The 19,012-nt window shown below is 45.3% G+C and overlaps 1 protein-coding gene across 1 annotated transcript in view; it reads right to left on the minus strand.

The window, feature by feature from the left end:
• The window catches only part of MATN2 (matrilin 2), a 164,618-nt gene that overhangs the window by 74,540 nt on the left and 71,066 nt on the right, over positions 1-19,012 (minus strand). The window contains exon 5 of the mRNA XM_010863562.1: positions 5,562-5,684. Coding sequence (XP_010861864.1) covers positions 5,562-5,684 — 123 coding nt within the window. The remainder of the gene's footprint in view (positions 1-5,561; positions 5,685-19,012) is intronic.

Consider the following 19,012-nt stretch of genomic DNA (forward strand, 5'->3'; position numbering starts at 1 on the left):
CCCACACACACATGGTCTCAGTCCTCAAGCCTCGAGAGCACAGCCTCCTCTACATGATCGCTGCCCTTCATGTCTCCCCTCGCCTTGGACATCTGTCAGTCGCTATCCTTCCTTCCGCACCCAGATCTTCCCCACGCTGGCCATGAGGATTCCCTCCTCCCTGACCTCCTGGAGCCTCTGTTATTAATATCTCCATCATTTGCTCTGTACTCAGCACAGCCTCACGGAGCAGCAGTTGACACTTTGGCATTGTGTTCAGTCTCCTAACCAAAGTAACTGGTGACAGAGGTCCATGGCACTCAGTCATCACACACTCAGCTTCTAACGGGTCAAATATTCGGTTGACGAGGATGAGGATAACATCTGATGGATGAGGCCAGGGTCACGTATAGTCTCTCCCGTTCTCCCCGTCTTCGGCTTGACCCCGGCTCCGAGGAAGGCGGACATTCTTTCATGCTGACGGCGGCAGCGAGAGCAAAGCACGTTCTAACAAACAGCCGACGACAGCTCCCAGGCAACCACAGCTTCCCTCTCATGCTTGCCGCTCTTCAGTAAATGTCACACTCCAGAAGTCTCAGCAAAAGCCTTAGAGACTCAAAGGCTCTCCACTACAGAGGACCCTTAGACAATTATTTGGCAACATCCAAAGAACTGGGCTTCTCACTGCCTTCCAGTTTCTCAAGGGCCACAGCAGGTCCCCTGCCCCAGCCCTGGCTCCAACTGCCCCTGACCCTTGTCACGCACACAAGCTCTGGGCCTGCCCTGCTCCTTCCCTCACCCTAAGTTCCCAGACACCCTGGCCTTGTTTCCTGAAGCTCATCCCCTGGCCTTATTTCCAACAGTGGAATTTCCTTCTGACCCAACAGCACCCAAAGTTTCTACCCATTTAACAACTGGTAAGGGAAAAATCGGACTTCCCCGATGGCTCAGTGGGTAAAGAATCCGCCTGCCATGCAGAAGACCTGGGCTCAATCCCTGGGTCGGGAAGATCCCCTGGAGGACAAAATGGCAACCCACCCCAGTATTCTTGCCTGGAGATTCCCACAGAAAGAAGAGCATGGTGGGCTACAGTCCATGGTTGCAAAGAGTCAGACATAACTAAGTGACTAACCACACAAGGAAAAGTATGTGAAACAAGATAGAGCATATGACCTCATTTTGTTAAGCATTAACAAAATGTCTAGAAGTAGATATTTCTGTGAGTCTAGGCACCCCACTCCAGTACTCCTGCCTGGAAAATCCCATGGATGGAGGAGCCTGGTGGGCTACAGTCCGTGGGGTCGCTAAGAGTCGGACACGACTGAGTGACTTCACTTTCACTTTTCACTTTCATGCATTAGAGAAGGAAATGGCAACCCACTCCACTGTTCTTGCTTAGAGAATCCCAGGGACAGGGGAGCCTGGTGGGCTGCCATCTGTGGGGTCGCACAGAGTCGGACACGACTGAAGTGACTTAGCAGCAGCAGCAGCAGCAGAAAATACAACAAGCATTCTATGAAGACCTACAAGACCTTTTAGAACTAACACCCAAAAAAGATGTCCTTTTCATTATAGGGGACTGGAATGCAAAAGTAGGAAGTCAAGAAACACCTGGAGTAACAGGCAAATTTGGCCTTGGAATATGGAATGAAGCAGGGCAAAGACTAATAGAGTTTTGCCAAGAAAATGCACTGGTCATAACAAACACCCTCTTCCAACAACACAAGAGAAGGCTCTATACATGGACATCACCACATGGTCAACACTGAAATCAGACTGATTATATTCTTTGCAGCCAAAGATGGAGAAGCTCTATACAGTCAACAAAAACAAGACCAGGAGCTGACTGTGGCTCAGATCATGAACTCCTGATAACCAAATTCAGACTTAAATTGAAGAAAGTAGGGGAAACCACTAGACCATTCAGGTATGACCTAAATCAAATCCCTTATGATTATACAGTGGAAGTGAGAAATAGATTTAAGGGCCTAGATCTGATAGATAGAGTGCCTGATGAGCTATGGAATGAGGTTCGTGACATTGTACAGGAGACAGGGATCAAGACCATCCCATGGAAAAGACATGCAAAAAAGCAAAATGGCTGTCTGAGGAGGCCTTACACATAGCTGTGAAAATAAGACAAACAAAAAGCAAAGGAGAAAAGGAAAGATATAAGCATCTGAATGCAGAGTTCCAAAGAATAGCAAGAAGAGATAAGAAAGCCTTCTTCAGCGATCAATGCAAAGAAATAGAGGAAAACAACAGAATGGGAAAGACTGGAGATCTCTTCAAGAAAATCAGAGATACCAAAGGAATATTTCATGCAAAGATGGTCTTGATAAAGGACAGAAATGGTATGGACCTAACAGAAGCAGAAGATATTAAGAAGAGATGGCAAGAATACACAGAAGAACTGTACAAAAAAGACCTTCATGACCCAGATAATCATGATGGTGTGATCACTGACCTAGAGCTGACATCTGGAATGTGAAGTCAAGTGGGCCTTAGAAAGCATCACTATGAACAAAGCTAGTGGAGGTGATAGAATTCCAGTTGAGCTATTCCAAATCCTGAAAGATGATGCTGTGAAAGTGCTGCACTCAATATGCCAGCAAATTTGGAAAACTCAGCAATGGCCACAGGACTGGAAAAGGTCTGTTTTCATTCCAATCCCAAAGAAAGGCAATGCCAAAGAATGCTCAAACTACCACACAATTGCACTCATCTCACACACTAGTAAAGTAATGCTTAAAATTCTCCAAGCCAGGCTTCAGCAATATGTGAACCGTGAACTTCCTGATGTTCAAGCTGGTTGTAGAAAAGGCAGAGGAACCAGAGATCAAATTGCCAACATCTGCTGGATCATGGAAAAAGCAAGAGAGTTCCAGAAAAACATCTATTTCTGCTTTATTGACTATGCCAAAGCCTTTGACTGTGTGGATCACAATAAACTGTGGAAAATTCTGAAAGAGATGGGAATACCAGACCACCTGATCTGCCTCTTGAGAAATTTGTATGCAGGTCAGGAAGCAGCAGTTAGAACTGGATATGGAACAACAGACTGGTTCCAACTAGGAAAAGGAGTTCGTCAAGGCTGTATATTGTCACCCTGTTTATTTAACTTATATGCAGAGTACATCATGAGAAACGCTGGACTGGAAGAAGCACAAGCTGGAATCAAGATTGCTGGGAAAAATATCAATAACCTCAGATATGCAGATGACACCACCCTTATGGCAGAAAGTGAAGAGGAACTAAAAAGCCTCTTGATGAAGGTGAAAGTGGAGAGTGAAAAAGTTGGCTTAAAGCTCAACAACTAAGATCATGGCATCCGGTCCCATCACTTCATGGGAAATAGATGGGGAAACAGTGGAAACAGTGTCAGACTTTATTTTTCTGGGCTCCAAAATCACTACAGATGGTGACTGCAGCCATGAAATTAAAAGACGCTTACTCCTTGGAAAGAAAGTTATGACCAACCTAGATAGCATATTCAAAAGCAGAGACATTACTTTGCCAACAAAGGTCCATCTAGTGAAGGCTCTGGTTTTTCCTGTGGTCGTGTATGGATGTGAGAGTTGGACTGTGAAGAAGGCTGAGTGCCGAAGAATTGATGCTTTTGAACTGTAGTGTTGGAGAAGACTCTTGAGAGTCCCTTGGACTGCAAGGAGATCCAACCAGTCCATTCTGAAGGAGATCAGCCCTGGGATTTCTTTGGAAGGAATGATGCTAAAGCTGAAACTCCAGTACTTTGGCCACCTCATGGGAAGAGTTGACTCATTGGAAAAGACTCTGATGCTGGGAGGGGTTGGGGCAAGAGGAGAAGGGGACGACAGAGGATGAGATGGCTGGATGGCATCACTGACTCAATGGACGTCTCAGTGAACTCTGGGAGTTGGTGATGGACAGGGAGGCCTGGCGTGCTTTGATTCATGGGGTTGCAAACAGTCGGACACGACTGAGCGACTGATCTGATCTGATAATAGTGATTTTTTTGTCTAACTTCCTCAATGAAAATAGGTACTTGCATAATAAAAATTAATGTAGTGAAAAAAAAGGCGGGGGGTGGTGTTTCCAGATTGACTTCTTGTTTTGCAGTGTTAATGGATGTGGTACCCTGCTACCTTTCATGGTCACCACAGACAGAATAAGGGGGATAAAACAACTCTAAGGCTTAGGAGACCAATTCCACTATGGACTTCTGATGAGGGTGGTTTTCATCTCCATCAGTGTGTAAAAACAAGCAAACAAATCCATTTTATTCTCATCATCACCTGCAAAGAATAGGCCACCACCTATACTTTTTTTTCCCACCTATGCTTTTGTTTTGTTGCTTTTCCCTTCCACATTCCCAGCTAAGAATCACAGTGTGCTGGAAAGCGCAAGTTCTATGTGCAAAAACAAATCATCATTTCCTGTTGTGGGAAGCAAGACAGAACAGGTCCTCTGAAAACAACGGAATAGGGAACAAGAAATGGAGGATTTAGACTTAGAAAAGGAAGGCTCCAGTTCTGATGCCAATCAAGTCCTTTTCCTTCCTTTCCTTACGGACTGTCTGCCTCATAAGTACCCTACTCAGCTTGTTGAACACCTACTATGCCAGGCACTGTTCGCTGGTGGAAAGACGAATGAGTCTGTGCAAGTTTAAAGGGCTTTGCAGACAAGCTGGGAGGTGCCACACGCATATTAGGGATTCACTGGTCTGCCCTATAGGTGCCGAGGAAAACCATTACCCATCACGGAAGAAATGAGATGCCACCCCACTTCTCACGGCCCCTGAAATATGGAGTTGCCTGAGTGGGAAGCCACTCAGCTGACTGCAAGCGGTGCCTGTGGTTCCAAGTATTGTGCTTGAGACTTCTTAGCTGGGGCCAGTGTTGGAGGCTGCTGTTTGTTTTCTGGTCTTCCCTATACCTCAAATGGTAAAGAATCTGCCTGCAACGCAGAAGGCCTGGGTTCAATCCCTGGGTCAGGAAGATCCTCTGGAGAAAGGCATGGCAATCTACAAGAGTGTTCTTGCCTGAAGAACCCCATGGACAGAGGAGCCTGGTGGGCTATAGTCCGTGGGATCGCAAAGAGTCGGACACGACTGAGCGACTAACACTAACACTACCACTACCCACAGCTGGCCTCTCACAGCTGGCGGTCCCCAGGACCGTCTCTGAACTGCAGATCCACGCTTAGAAGAAAGGCTGCCCACCTTTTTGAGGTGCCACTCAGCAACATCACCCATCACCACCTGACCTGGCGTATAATACCTGAGCTCTACTGAAGGCAGACCAGCCCAGACACCCGCTCCAAACTGAATGCAAATCCGCCCAGTCCTTGCCAAGGGAAGCAGTAATGGATTGATCTATTAACATAGATTATCATAAATACGCTTCTTGCTGAGGACCCAGACTGGGAAAATGCTAAGCTCAGCCACAAACGAAGTCTTTAAAATTCAAATGGTGACTAACAACTAGGACAGAGAACTGGGAGCACTTGGTTGAAACTCAAAGGAGAGCAACTGGCTACGTGGACTCCCCTCTCGCTTCCCTCCTGGTGTTTCCCCATCAGGCAAGGCTGGATGGGACACTCACGCTCACACCGTTTTCCGTCCGCGGCCAGGGCGTAGCCACTGTAGCACTGGCAGACGAAGGAGCCCAGCAGGTTCACGCAGAGCTGCTCACAGCCGTGGTCGTCTGCTGCACACAGGTCCTGGACTGGGGCAAAGCGGCATCATTAGAACTTGGCTCAGAAGGAGGTGACTCTTGGCACAGGGCCGTCAATGAGCGACTCTACAGCACTTGGCAAAATAACTCTTGACTGAAAGCGATATAAGAAATTTTGGAACATTTTGGAAATTTTGGAAAACAGAAAAAAAATAGAAAAGAAAATTCAACTGTAATCTCCCCACCTGCAGTCCTACCATCCAGAGACTACCTCTGTTAATAGTTGGGTGAGTTTCTATGTATGTAAGGGCTTCCTAGGTGGTGTAGTGGTAAAGAATCCGGCTGCCAAGGCAGCAGATGCAAGAGACGGGGGTTCGATCCCTGGCTTGGGAAAATCCCCTGGAGTAGGAAATGGAGTAGGAACCACTCCAGTATTCTTCCCTGGAAAATCCCATGGCTAGAGGAGCCTGGCGGGCTATCGTCCATGGGGTCACAGAGAGACAGATGTGACTGAGCACACACAGCCACTTATGTATACATAAAAGCATATTTTTCAAAGTTGGAATTTTTCTTCTCTATTAAATGCATTAGAAAATTTAAAATTAACATCAATATGTATTTTTCTCATGTCAAGGAGAGTGATGGACGGTTCTTGAGGATTGAAGTTATCATGAGCAGGCCTTTGTGCTTGTCCGAATCAAGTACCATCCGTATTCTCTGAGAACCTAAAGGCTTTGTAATCAGTCTCACCAATGTACACACCTACGTACATAGTCTCAACAAGACCATTTGGCGCTGTCTTTGACATTTTGCAGAAGCTGGGAAAGAGCACGGTGAAAAGACCTGCTGCCCCACCAAAAACACGGCAGGTCCGGAAGAGCCCCTTATTTTCAAGTCTGTATTGGTCTCTTTGGACATACTTTCTCCCATTCCATTTCTCTATCAGAAGGATGTTTGAAAATCCTTTTTGTGTTCTATTTATGCACCCCAGTAATAAAGGAGGAAAATGGGAAGCCAGAAGAATTTAGGTAGAGATAACAAAGATAGGGGGCTTCCCTGGTAGCTCAGATGGTAAAACGTCTGCCTGCAATGCGGGAGACCTGGGTTCGATTCCTGGGTCGGGAAGATCCCCTGGAGAAGGAAATGGCGATCCACTCCAGCACTCTTGCCTGGAAAATCCCATGGACGGAGGAGCCTGATAGGCTACAGTCCATGGGGTCGCAAAGAGTCGGACACGACTGAGCAACAAAGATAGGGAGAAATCAATGTATGGTCTGAAGTGAAGTGAAGAGAAAGTCATGCAGTCACATCTGACTCTTGGTGACCCCACAGGATTGTAGCCCACCAGGCTCTTCTATGGTGATTAACAACGCTATTCCAGTCAAATATTTATTATGTGCCCACAAAGTGCTGAGCTCTGGCTCTTTATTCCAATGCAGTGTAAGAATACACTCACAGTAGAGCATTTACTGCCACAGAACTAAGAATATATCAGAGGATGAAAAGCTTAAAGGCATTTTTAATCCTTCATCGACTCAGTCTCCCCTTTGAAGAAATTGGCTGACGTTATGACAGTATTTCTCGGCAAGGATAACGACTTGGTTTCATAACTAGTTCTTTCAGTGACTTTACCATTAAAGTTCAAGAAAATCAGAGAGCATTAAAGCGATTGAATACATTAAAAAATTTTTCTTCCTCTGGTTAAAAGTTATCACTGTGACAGCTATGGTAAAAACTTAATTCACTAGAAAGTTTGATTTATCCCTGAATACAATGACTACACTTTAATGTAACCTCCTAGGTCTTTGAGTTTTATAGTTTATTACACTTTTTGATAAATGTAAAATATCAAATTGATAAAAAGATAAAAGCTGACATATTTAGCACCTCTATCAAATGCATTAATTTTTTTTTAAATGGAAGCTACATCATAAGATTAAAAAACATTTAGGTCTAAAATTCCACAAAGAAGGATTCTGGTTTTAAAATGCTAAAAGAATTATTTTCACTCCTATATCAATGAAGTAGATGAAAAAATTATAGACGCAAATTCCTCTCTTTACCTATCTTATTTCTATCTTATATTTCCAATTGGGAACTCCAATTGATATTTCCCATGGATCCAGATATAGGGAAAATAACAATAATCGAAGAAACTTCAGCTCATGCAAAAATCATAGTAAATAATTGAAGAATGACAAAATTTACAGTTAGTTACAAGCCTAAGCCAGAGATACAAGAAAAACCGGAATCATCAGATACTTTTGATTTATTGAATCAACAAAGCACCTACTCTGTCCCAGGCACGGGGGATGTAGTGTGAACCAACAAAGGGGCTCCTGCCATCACGCAGCTTGTATTCTAAGGGTTAGGAAGGTGAGGTTCTAGGAAGAGCATTTCTGATAAAACCCAGAAGTGGAATTTATCCAAAGAAAACAAAAACACTAATTCAAAAAGATACATGCACCCCTGTGTTCATTGCAACATTATTTACAATAGCCAAGATACGGCAGCAACCTAAGTGCCCATCAACAGATGAATGGATAAAGACGTGCTACGTATAGTCAATGAAATGTTACTCGGCCATAGAAAAGAATGGAATTTTGCCATTTATAACAACATGGATGAACCCTGAGGGTATTAGGCTAAGTGAAATAAATCAGACAGAGAAAGACAAATACTGTATGATCTCATTCATATGTGGGATCTAGAAAACAAGTGAAGTAACATAACAAAACAGAAACAGATTCATGGATACAGAGAACAAACTGGTGGTTGCCAGAAGGTACAGGTTGGGGATATGGATCAGTGAAGGGGATTAAGAGGTACACATTTCCAGCTATAAAATAAATAAGCCACTGGGATGTAATGTACACATAGGGAATATAATAGGCAATATTGTAACAGCTTAGTATGGTGACAAATCGTAACTGGATTTATTGTGGTGATTGTTTCATAAAATACACAGTGGAAATGTAAAACACTGAATTGCTATACTGCATACCTAAAACTAAACTACTGTGTGTGTATATGTGTGTATATATATATATAGGCTTCCCTTGTGGCTCAGCAATAAAGAATCTGCTTGCAATGAAGGAGACTGCCTGGATTGCAGGAGACACCAGTTCAATCCCTGGGTCAGGAAGATCCCTTGGAGAAGGAATTGGGAACCTATTCCAGTATTCTTGCCTGGGAAATCCCACGGACAGAGGAGCCTGGTGGACTACAATCCATGGGGTTGCAAGAGTCAGACGCAACTTAGTGACTAAACAACCACCACCACCATATATATATGTGTGAGTGTTTCTGACTGAAAGAACAGTGAATGCAAAAGGCGTTCATGTTCACGCGTTCAAAAAGCCTCAAACTAGCCCCGTTTGAGGCTTGGGAGAGCCAGAGTAGCTATCAGATGCACCCTGCTGCTGCTGCTGCTGCTGCTAAGTCCCTTCAGAAGTGTCCGACTCTGTGCGACCCCAGAGACGGCAGCCCACCAGGCTCCCCCGTCCCTGGGATTCTCCAGGCAAGAACACTGGAGTGGGTTGCCAGATGCACCCTAAATAACTAAAATACAAAACAGAACATGCTAGAAATCCACAAGAGAGGTGCTGCCAATACAGTGGCAGTTCAGAACGGGGATGCATTACAGCCAGCCCAAGCTGGATCAGTCAGAAGAGGCTGGCAGGCAAGCAAGAGACACGGAGAAAAGGAAGAGGATCCACCCGGAGCTGAGGAGACAGTAAAGGTGCAGGAGTGGAGGGAAAAGTGGACAGACAGGGGAGCTGACCCCCTGTTCTGGGAATTCCAAGGGAAGCAGCAGGAGGGGGGCGTCGGAAGGACAGCTGACACGGGATGGCAGAGGGCCTGGGAGCAGGCTGCCTGGTCTCAACCCTGCTCATCGGGGGACCACTGAGGGTGAACATCTCAGAAAGGGAGATGGGCCATTTCCCTGACTTGCGCTGTGGAAGAGTAACTTTGGTGGCATCACAGTCTATTTTAGCTCTGGGAAATGGAAAGGATTTAGTGTACGGATAAATGAAAGCCACTTCTTTGGGAACAAAGTGGTAGTTTTCTGACTTCCATGCCAAAGTAGCTTTGGTTTGCGTGTGTGCGGATGGGAAAATCAACTTCTTGACATGAGGACCTTCCACTATCTGTCTGGCCACACCCACCGGCTGTCAGTGCATGTCTGTGCACCTCTGACTTTTCCCTCCTGGCGTGTGTGTGCGTGCATGTGTGCGTGCTCAGTCATTCAGTTGTGTCCGGCTCTTTGTGACCCCATGGACTGAAGCCCGCCAAGTTCCTCTGTCCATGGAATTTTCCAGGCAAGAATATTGGAGTGGGATGCTATTTCCTACTCCAGGGGATCTTCCCGACCCAGGGTTGGAACCCACGGCTCCTGCATCGGCAGGTGGCTTCTTCATCACTGAACCACCTGGGAAGCCCTTCCTGGCATGTATCACCATGTTAATTACAAAGGCATTTATGTACTGATGTATATACTGTGTCTCCCTTGCCAGTCTCCCTAATCAGGAGGGGAGCGTCCCTGCACAAACTCCTGATGATGGACAATGACACCCCAGTACACTGGAACAACCAACCCCCAAGTCCCAAGCCCATCTCTGAAGGTGGGGGTGGGAACTTCTCCACCTGGGTCCCGCTGCTCAGCCCCCACAGTTGCTTTGCCTCCTCTCTGTGTCCGGCAGGAACCCTGCCTAACAGTGGTTACCAAGGAGGGGTGAGAGTTTCATTTTTTTCTGTTATTTGTAATTACCTGTTTTTGAATTTTTTAACAAGAGTTTATACCAAGAGCTTTTATAATAATGAAAAAAATCAGTGTTACAAAAGAACCTCTTTGAAAGAAGCATTTTAAAAGCAATGAACCCTGCCAGTGCAGAAGATAAAAGAGACCCAGGTTTGATCCCTGGGTCGGGAAGATCCCTGGAGAAGGAAATGGCAACCCACTCCAGTATTCTTGCCTGGAAAATCCCATGGACAGAGGAGCCTGATGGGGTATGGTTCACAGGGTCACAAAGAGTCAGACACGACTGAAGCAGCTTAGCACACAGACGTAGTAGCCTGAACTACATCTATCCCTCTGCACCCAGTTCCCATTCCCATTTGAAATAGGTTGAAAAATGTAGATTGTATGAAAGCAGTGAACCAAGATCTTGAAGCAATAATTATCTGTTTTTGAATTTTCTAACAAGAGTTTATACCAAGAGTTTCTATAATAATGAAAAAAAAAAAAATCAAGGGCCGCTTCACCTGACTTGTGCTGTGGAAGAGTAACTTTGGTGGCATCACAGTTTACTTTAGCTCTGCGAAATTGAAAGGATTTAGTGTTTGGGTAAATGAATAATGTGTCTCCCTTGCCAGGCTCCCTAATCAGGAGGGGAGCGTCCCTGCATGAACTCCTGATGGCTGGGCAATGACACCCCAGGACACTGGAACAACCAACCCCCAAGTCCCAAGCCTGTGGCCAATTCCCAATCCCAATTGAAATAGGTTGAAAAATGTGGATGAAAGCAGTGAACCAAGATCTTGAAGCAATAACCATTTTCCCCCCAAGATTTCCCCCCCACAGGGTAGGCAGAGAGGTCATGGAGGTGCTCCTTCCTTCCAGGACGGGACAGCCCTGAAGCCCTGCAGGGTCCCATCCGTCAGGGCAGCAGTGCACCCCCTCGACGGCCCACCAGAACTATCTAGGGGCCTTCAGAAGATACGCCCAGCTCACTGCCTTGAGTCAGGCAGCGGGGGCCAGGGTGCAGGCAGCAGTGTTCCTGAAACTCCCAGATAACCCCAGTGTGCAGCCAGGTTGAGAGTCATTGAAACTCCCAGGTAAAAAGTCCTCATATTCATCCAGGGAAAGACACAAGAGCCAGCCTTTGTCAACTGTCTCCAGGCTCAGATTCTTCTTTTAGACAAATCTCGATTTTTTTTTTCTTTTGCTGTCCTTGGACCTCTCTCCAAGTGTCTGAAAGACCCTGGACACTACGTGAGGGCGTAGAGTGTGGTAGGAACAGGAGGATCACGGCTTGCATTCCAGAAGAACATCCCACAAACAGCAGGCCTGCCAGCTGGCCTCGGGCCTTTCATACTGTTTTTAGAACGTTGGGGATTTATGGCCACTAGTGATCTGTACTGTCCCAAAGGAAACCATTGAGGGATTAATTTAATTAAACAAAGACAAAGAAATAAATACAGACTAGGTTCTGACAAAACAACTTTGTTGTTTTTCTGGCAGTGGTTGCTTTCATTGGAAACAAATACAGATGTTTTTGGATGATTCTTTATTCTTTAGAAAAACAGCACTTCTTTTTCTCACAGTCTGGATTTCAGTGAAAGATGATAAAACTGTGGTGGGGGGGCGGGGTGTGGAGAGCACTAAATTCAGAGCTCCCATTACCCTTTCAAGCCTTCTCTACCCCATGACTCCCACTCATGACTACTGACTTCAATCTGAAGTCATCTACTCCAGGAAGCCTTCTCCAGGTTGGCGGGGCTTCAGGTTTTCTTCCTCTGGGCTCCTCGAGCTCTCTACACATGGCTCCACTAGAGCACTCATGCATTTATCCCTCAGTATTATCCCACAGTAGGCACTTTGAACTCACAAACCAAAACTTAGTCACAGTATTTATCCCACAGTATTAGAAGGACCTGATCACTAGTCTGACGGCCCCACGGGAAGGTGAGCTGGTGTGACTCAGTTTGATTCCCCAGTGTCCTAGCGCGTGGAGTTGGTGCCCCATAAGTGTTCATCTGCTGAAAGAACAGTGACAGAGTCCCAACCCCCTTGCCTCCCAAAGGGGATGTCCTAGAGTCCTACAATATCTCCTCCACTAGATATGGGGTCCTGGGTCCTGGGAAGATGAGTGAGACGGGAACAAAACTCTTCCCAAGTCTCTGTACCTCTTCTCGTCCCCAGCAAGAGATATTCCTCTCCCAGCAGAGGACAGTGACATCAGGGAGCCAGTCTCCAGCTGCAGACACTGGAATCCTCACAACAGCTAAGGAACCAGCTGTCTTGCTGTCTCTCGCATACCTGGTACCTACCACACTGCCTGGCACATGACAGGGGCTCATCAAGTGCTTGGGAATGGGTGAATGGACCTGAAACACAGGGTTGTCAGGCATTCCTCACTCATCATTCTTACCCAGGCTGTAAGCTCTGAGGGGCACAGGGTAAGTCTTGGTGGTTCTCAGGGTACCCCTGATACCACATGCTTCACACAGCAGGTGCTTAGTGGACGTGTGTTGAACTGACTTGACAGTAAGTAGCCAGCCTGGGCACCCCACTCCAGTACTCTTGCCTGGAAAATCCCATGGACGGAGGAGCCTGGTAGGCTGCAGTCCATGGGGTCGCTAAGAGTCGGACACGACTGAGCGACTTCACTTTCACGCATTGGAGAAAGAAAAGGCAACCCACTCCAGTGTTCTTGCCTGGAGAATCCCAGGGACGGGGGAGCCTGGTGGGCTGCCATCTCTGGGGTCGCACAGAGTCGGACACGACTGAAGCGACTTAGCAGCAGCAGCGGCGGCCAGCCTGGAGTACTTGGGGATGGAGGGCTCTTATCTGACCACTCCCTGTTCGAGATCAAGTTCACCATCATGGTTTTCCTTACCACAGTTACAATGTAACACTTGATTTGCAATTGATAATTTAATGTCTACTTCCCCTGCCATTGGAAGCCAGTGCTTGTTCTGTTCAGCCCTCCAGCTCAACTTGCATGGTGTTTGGCATGTGGTCAGTTTTTAAAAATATATTTGAATGACTGAATTCAATCATTCATCAAATTGTTCAAACTGCTGGGAAAACAACAGTGAGCGAAACAATTGATCCCTTGATTTTAAAACAGTCAGTCGATCCCTCTCGCCATGGAGCTGATATTCGAGTGGAAAGCTGGCTCCTACTGATCCACATTGACGGACCATGCCCACCTCTTCCCAACTCTGCGTTCAGCAAGGCCAAGCGGGTAGCGTGAAATCAGCCATGGTGGCAGTACTGACACCACAGGGATTGGTGAACATTACAAATTGGGTATTTTCCCCCTGGAGATCTGGTTGCTAAACATTTACTGGCATACCATGGACAGCGGCCAGACATGACATGAACAGCTTAAACCATATATTACTTAGATCTTAGAAGTACTGTGGAACAAAAGCAGGACAGAGCAATAGGAATGTGGAAGGAAGGGAACTTCTGTTTCACACAGTGTGGTCAGAAGGCCATCTCAGAAAAGATTACTGTATATCAGGACCTGAGGCAGGTAATATGAAAAAGCAAGGGTCAGGAGGACTGAATCTTGGAGGAGGAGATAAGGGGCAGTTATGTTTCTTCTTCTTTTTTAAAGAAATATTTATTTGACTGCACCAGATCTTTCATTGTGACATGAGGGATCTAGTTCCCTCAACCAGGATCAAACCTGGGCCCCCTGCATTGGGAGTGCAGAGTCTTAGCCACTGGACCACCAGGGAAGTCCCATGTTTCTTTACATAAGGTACAAGGGAGGCGATCAGATAGGATGAAAAGAATATTGCCTTTGGAGTCAGACCTGGCTTCAGCGAGGTGACCTGTGTGACTTCGCATAAGTGATTTCTGTGAGACTGAATTTTCATAGAGGTTAAATAATTAAGTAGAGAAAACATCTTATTGCAGGGTTAAATGAGATAATATAGATGATAAAGTATCTGAGAGATAGTAGGTACTCAGCAAATATGCTATGCTATGCTATGCTAAGTCACTTCAGTCGTGTCCGACTCTGTGTGACCCCATAGACGGTAGCCTACCAGGCTCCCCAGTCCCTGGGATTCTCCAGGCAAGAACACTGGAGTGGGTTGCCATTTCCTTCTCCAATGCATGAAAGTGAAAAGTGAAAGTGAAGTCGCCTAGTCATATCCGACTCTTAGCGACCCCATGGACTGCATCCTACCAGGCTCTTCCATCCATGGGATAAGCTTCCCTTATTCTTGTACTTGGTCGTGTCCAATTCTTTGCAGCTCCATGGACTGCAGCCCCTGGGCTACTCTGACCATGAGATTTCCCAGGCAAGAATACTGAAGTAGGTTGCCATTTCCTATGCTAGGGGATCTTCCCGATCCAGGGATTGAACCTGCATTTCTTGCGTCTCCTGCATTGGTGGGTGGGTTCTTTACCACTAGTGCCAAATGTCTTAGTAGAGCAGGCCTAGGTAAGCATGGAGAAGAGGTGACCCCAACCAGATTTTACCTACATCACTATTCTAATACAATATCACTTTATTGGGTGCCTATGAAACCCCCCACACGTGGACACTAGATTCATATCACTTTAAACAACATTAGTGTATCTGTGGCTAAGTTTTGGTTTGTGAGTTCTAGGCTGACTTCATCTGATACAGCAAAGTAGGCAATTTTGAATTTTACAGCAAAAGATCTCAACTCAAACAATGCCTTGCCAGAGGGCATGTGTTAGTACATGGCTGACAGTCAGCAAAATCTGCTTGCTCCTCTTCCTGGAGAGTTTTAGGAGGGATGTAAACCACATCTGCTCGGTCTCCCCAATGAAATAAATCAGGGAGGATTTGATAACTAAGAGCCCCAGGGCTGTGCTCACATCCATCACTGGTGTTTCCCCTGAGGCTCACAGGCATTCTAGATTTAAGGGCCTTCCTCCATGTGTGATCTTGAAAGCCTGGCACAGTGCCTCAGCCTGGAGAACTTGGAAAACTCTCATCTGGTTACCCTGGACAAGAAAGAAGCACGGGACAAAGACTGTGGCAGTTGCGGCTGACATCATCCTAGATGAAATAAAAGGGTTTTTACTGACTTTTCAGAATTGTATACAAGCCACATGGCATGCTATTGATACCAGTGACAGTCTAATTTCTCCTTTAGAGTTAAAGCAAAATGAACACCATTAAAGACATGCTCCACTTTCGTGGTAAAGAACCTGCCTGCAAATGCAGGAGATGTAAGAGACAAGGGTTCGATCTCTGGGTTGGGAAGATCCCCTGGAGGAGGGCGTGGCAACCCACTGCAGTATTCTTGCCTGGAGAATCCCATGGACAGAGGAGCCTGGCAGTCTAGGTCTATGGGTCACACAGAGTCGGACACGAGTGAAGTGACTTAGTACACACACATGCTGCTATTGAGCCTGAGATGGAGAAATCAGAAATTATTTATCACAGGAAGAGAGAAGAGGAATGTATTATTAGAGCTGCTATTTCTCTCCGTTGGGAAACAATGGGATCTCTGCCTGCTCCAACCCAAAAGCTCACTTGGAGCTAAGGCTCCGCAAAAGCCTGAGAAACCCAAGCCTGCATTTTTAGGGACTATCCCCCTTCTTTCATTATGTCTTCTGAAAGCCTAACCGTATTTTGACAGCTGCAGTTTGAATTTAAAGACTTTCAGCAGTTAATGTGAGTCATCAGCTTTGTGCTTCCACGCTGGAAGAAACAAAAGCAAGCCAATGTCACCCACAAAAACAAACCTGTCCTTTCAGGCAAAGTCCAGCTGTGCCTTGCTCGCATCTCTCCTCCCCCAAAGCTTCATGCTTTTTCAATCAGTTATCCTATTCACGAACTGAGATTTTAGTTTCCGTTTGAGAGGGGAAAAAGAGGAGGAGCCCCAAAACAAAGCCTGAAAACATAAGTGTATCTGACCGAATAGGGTTGATCGAAATCAGAAATAAGCGTGAACAAATAAGGCCCTAGTCTTGTTGAGCGCTTTGCAATTTCTAAACGGCTGTCAATCACAGCATCCCGTTCTCATTATGAACTCCCTATGGAGCAGCCAACTCTCAGGGAGTGATCCAGCTTAAAATAGCTGGATCAGTGGTTTTCAAACTCGAGTTTAAGATCAGAACTCCCAGGAGGGCTTGTTAAAACATCCTCCTGGGCCACACGCCTAGAGTCCCTGATTCAGTAGGTGTGGAAATTTACATTTCTAACAAGCCCCTGCCCCCACAAAGCCGCCTGCTTGTGTGCACGTGCGCAGTCTGCTCCTTCTTGCACTTGGTCTGCACTCTGTGGGCTGCCCCAAAGCTGAGACCCTGACCTCCTCTTTCCACACTCCCTTTCTCCCTCCAAAATTCCATGCATTTTTAGGGCCAATGACCACCCCAAGCATATCCAGCCAGGCATTTTCCTTGAACTCTAACCCCCATCTCCAGCTGCACCCAACCACTTGTGTGGGCTCTTGCCCAGACTCGCTCTTGCTTTCCCCAGCAAAACCAGGTTTCCTCTCTGATAACTGAAGTTATCAAACACCCCTCACCCACCATTCCCCATCTTAGGTCATAAACTCTTCCCCTGGGTGGGGATTATTGCTATGATCTAATTAATTCCACGGGCATAAGAAACATAAGCACTGAATTGATTGAACTGATTTGAATTGTAAACTGATTGCATCGTCCACCTTCTGCTCCGCAAGTGCAGAGCACCAGGGAAGCCAAGATCTGAGTGTTCCTTGGATCTCCAACATATGAGAGACACACTTATTTCTCTCCCACACCCCACCAGAGTGTCTAGCCCATAGAGGGGAATGAGTAAGTACTGAATGAATAAATGAACGAGTGAGGGGATAGGTAGATGGTATTTCTGCACCCATTCTCTACCTAAATCTAATACTATATTATGTATTACTGCCAAGGTCAATGTACTAACACATGGTTTTCCCTCTGACACCCTGTATTCAGCCCCTCTATCCACCAAAGACCGCAGCTGGAAGTCAGCTTGAGAAATCAAATCACCCCATAATTTGTTCCAGCTTAAATTCCTTTTCTCATCCCCCACTAATGCTCCAAACATGCTCTTCGAAACAAACAGTCTGTTCTACTTAGCATCCTCCAAAGACCACAAGCCCTGCAGTTCTCTCCTCTTCTTTGACTTGCTAGAAAAACCCTTCATCCCCAACCCCTGATTGTTCCATGACTCTCTGATCTCTTCTCTTGCAGCCTTCTGTCTCAGTACCACTTACCTTCCAAAACCACGTTGTTCTGTGTGAATGTTTGTGTCTATATAAACTATACCATAAACTACACATATTTAATGTATACAATCTGATAAATTTGACATAGCAACATATCACCATAATCAAGATAACATACCCATCACCTCCAGATCCCCAGTTTCCTAGTTGCCATTGGTAACCCCTCCACCTGCCCCATCCCTCCCCCTGGTCCCAGGCAGCCACTCATCTGCTGATCTGTATCACACAGATTAGTTACCATTTTCTAAAATCTCATATAAATGGAATCCTACAATATGTACTCTTTTTCTGGTCTTGTTTCTTTCATTCAACAGGGCTATTTTGACATTCATCCAGCCTGCTCCATGTATCAGTGTGCTGTGCTCATTCGATCAGTCGTGTCTGACTCTTTGTGGCGACCCCATGGACTGTAGCCTGCCAGGTTCCTCTGTCCATGGAATTTTCCAGGCAAGAATCCTGGAGTGGGTTGCCATTTCCTTCTCCAACATGTGTCAGTAGTCCATTCTTTCCATTGCCCAGTAGTATTACATTGTATACATATCTCACAATTCTTTATCAGTTCACCTGTCGATGATTTGAGTTGTTTTGATTTGATTTGAGTTTCCAGTTTTAGCTTATTACAAGTAGACATTTGTGCTCAAATCTTGGTTTGAACATAAACTTTACTTTCTTTTGAGTAAATACCTAAGAGTGGAATGGTTCGATATCATGGTAAGTACATATTTAATTTTGTAAGAAACTTCTAATCTGTTTTCCAAAGTGGTTGAACCATTTTATCTTCCTACCAGGAAAAATGATGATTCTGTTTCCAACTTTGCCATTACTTGACATGGTCAATACTTTAAAATGTATTCAATCTAGTGGAAGTAGAGTGGGGCCATCTTGTTTTGGCTTTAATTTGTATTTTCCTAGTGACTAATAAGTTTGAGCATCTCTTCTTTATATATCTTCTTTGGTTTAGTGTCTATTCAAATCTTTTGCCCATTTTGACTGGGCTGTTTATTTTCCTATTATAGAGTTATAAGAATTCTTTATAAATTCTAAGATCCTTTGTTGGATATATTTAATTTCAGTCTGTGATTTGCCTTTTCAGTTTAGTAGCAGTTTATTTTGCAGAGCAAATATTTTAATTTTGATGATGTTCAATTTACTGAGTTTCTCTTTTGTGTTCTGTGCCCTATTTAAAAAATCCTTGCCAAACCCAGGGTCATCAATTTTTCCCCTACATTTTAATATAGACATTTATATGTTCTCCTTTATATTAACATTTAAAATCAGTTTTAAATAAATTTTTGTATATGGTATGAGGTAAGGGTCAAGGTCCATTTTTTTACACATGGCAATCCAATTGATGTAACACCATGAGTTGATGACATTATTCTTTACCAATGAATTTCCTTGGCAACTGTCAA

This window comes from Bison bison, unplaced genomic scaffold, assembly GCF_000754665.1.
Source record: "Bison bison bison isolate TAMUID 2011002044 unplaced genomic scaffold, Bison_UMD1.0 scf7180017864491, whole genome shotgun sequence".
NCBI lineage: Eukaryota > Metazoa > Chordata > Mammalia > Artiodactyla > Bovidae > Bison > Bison bison.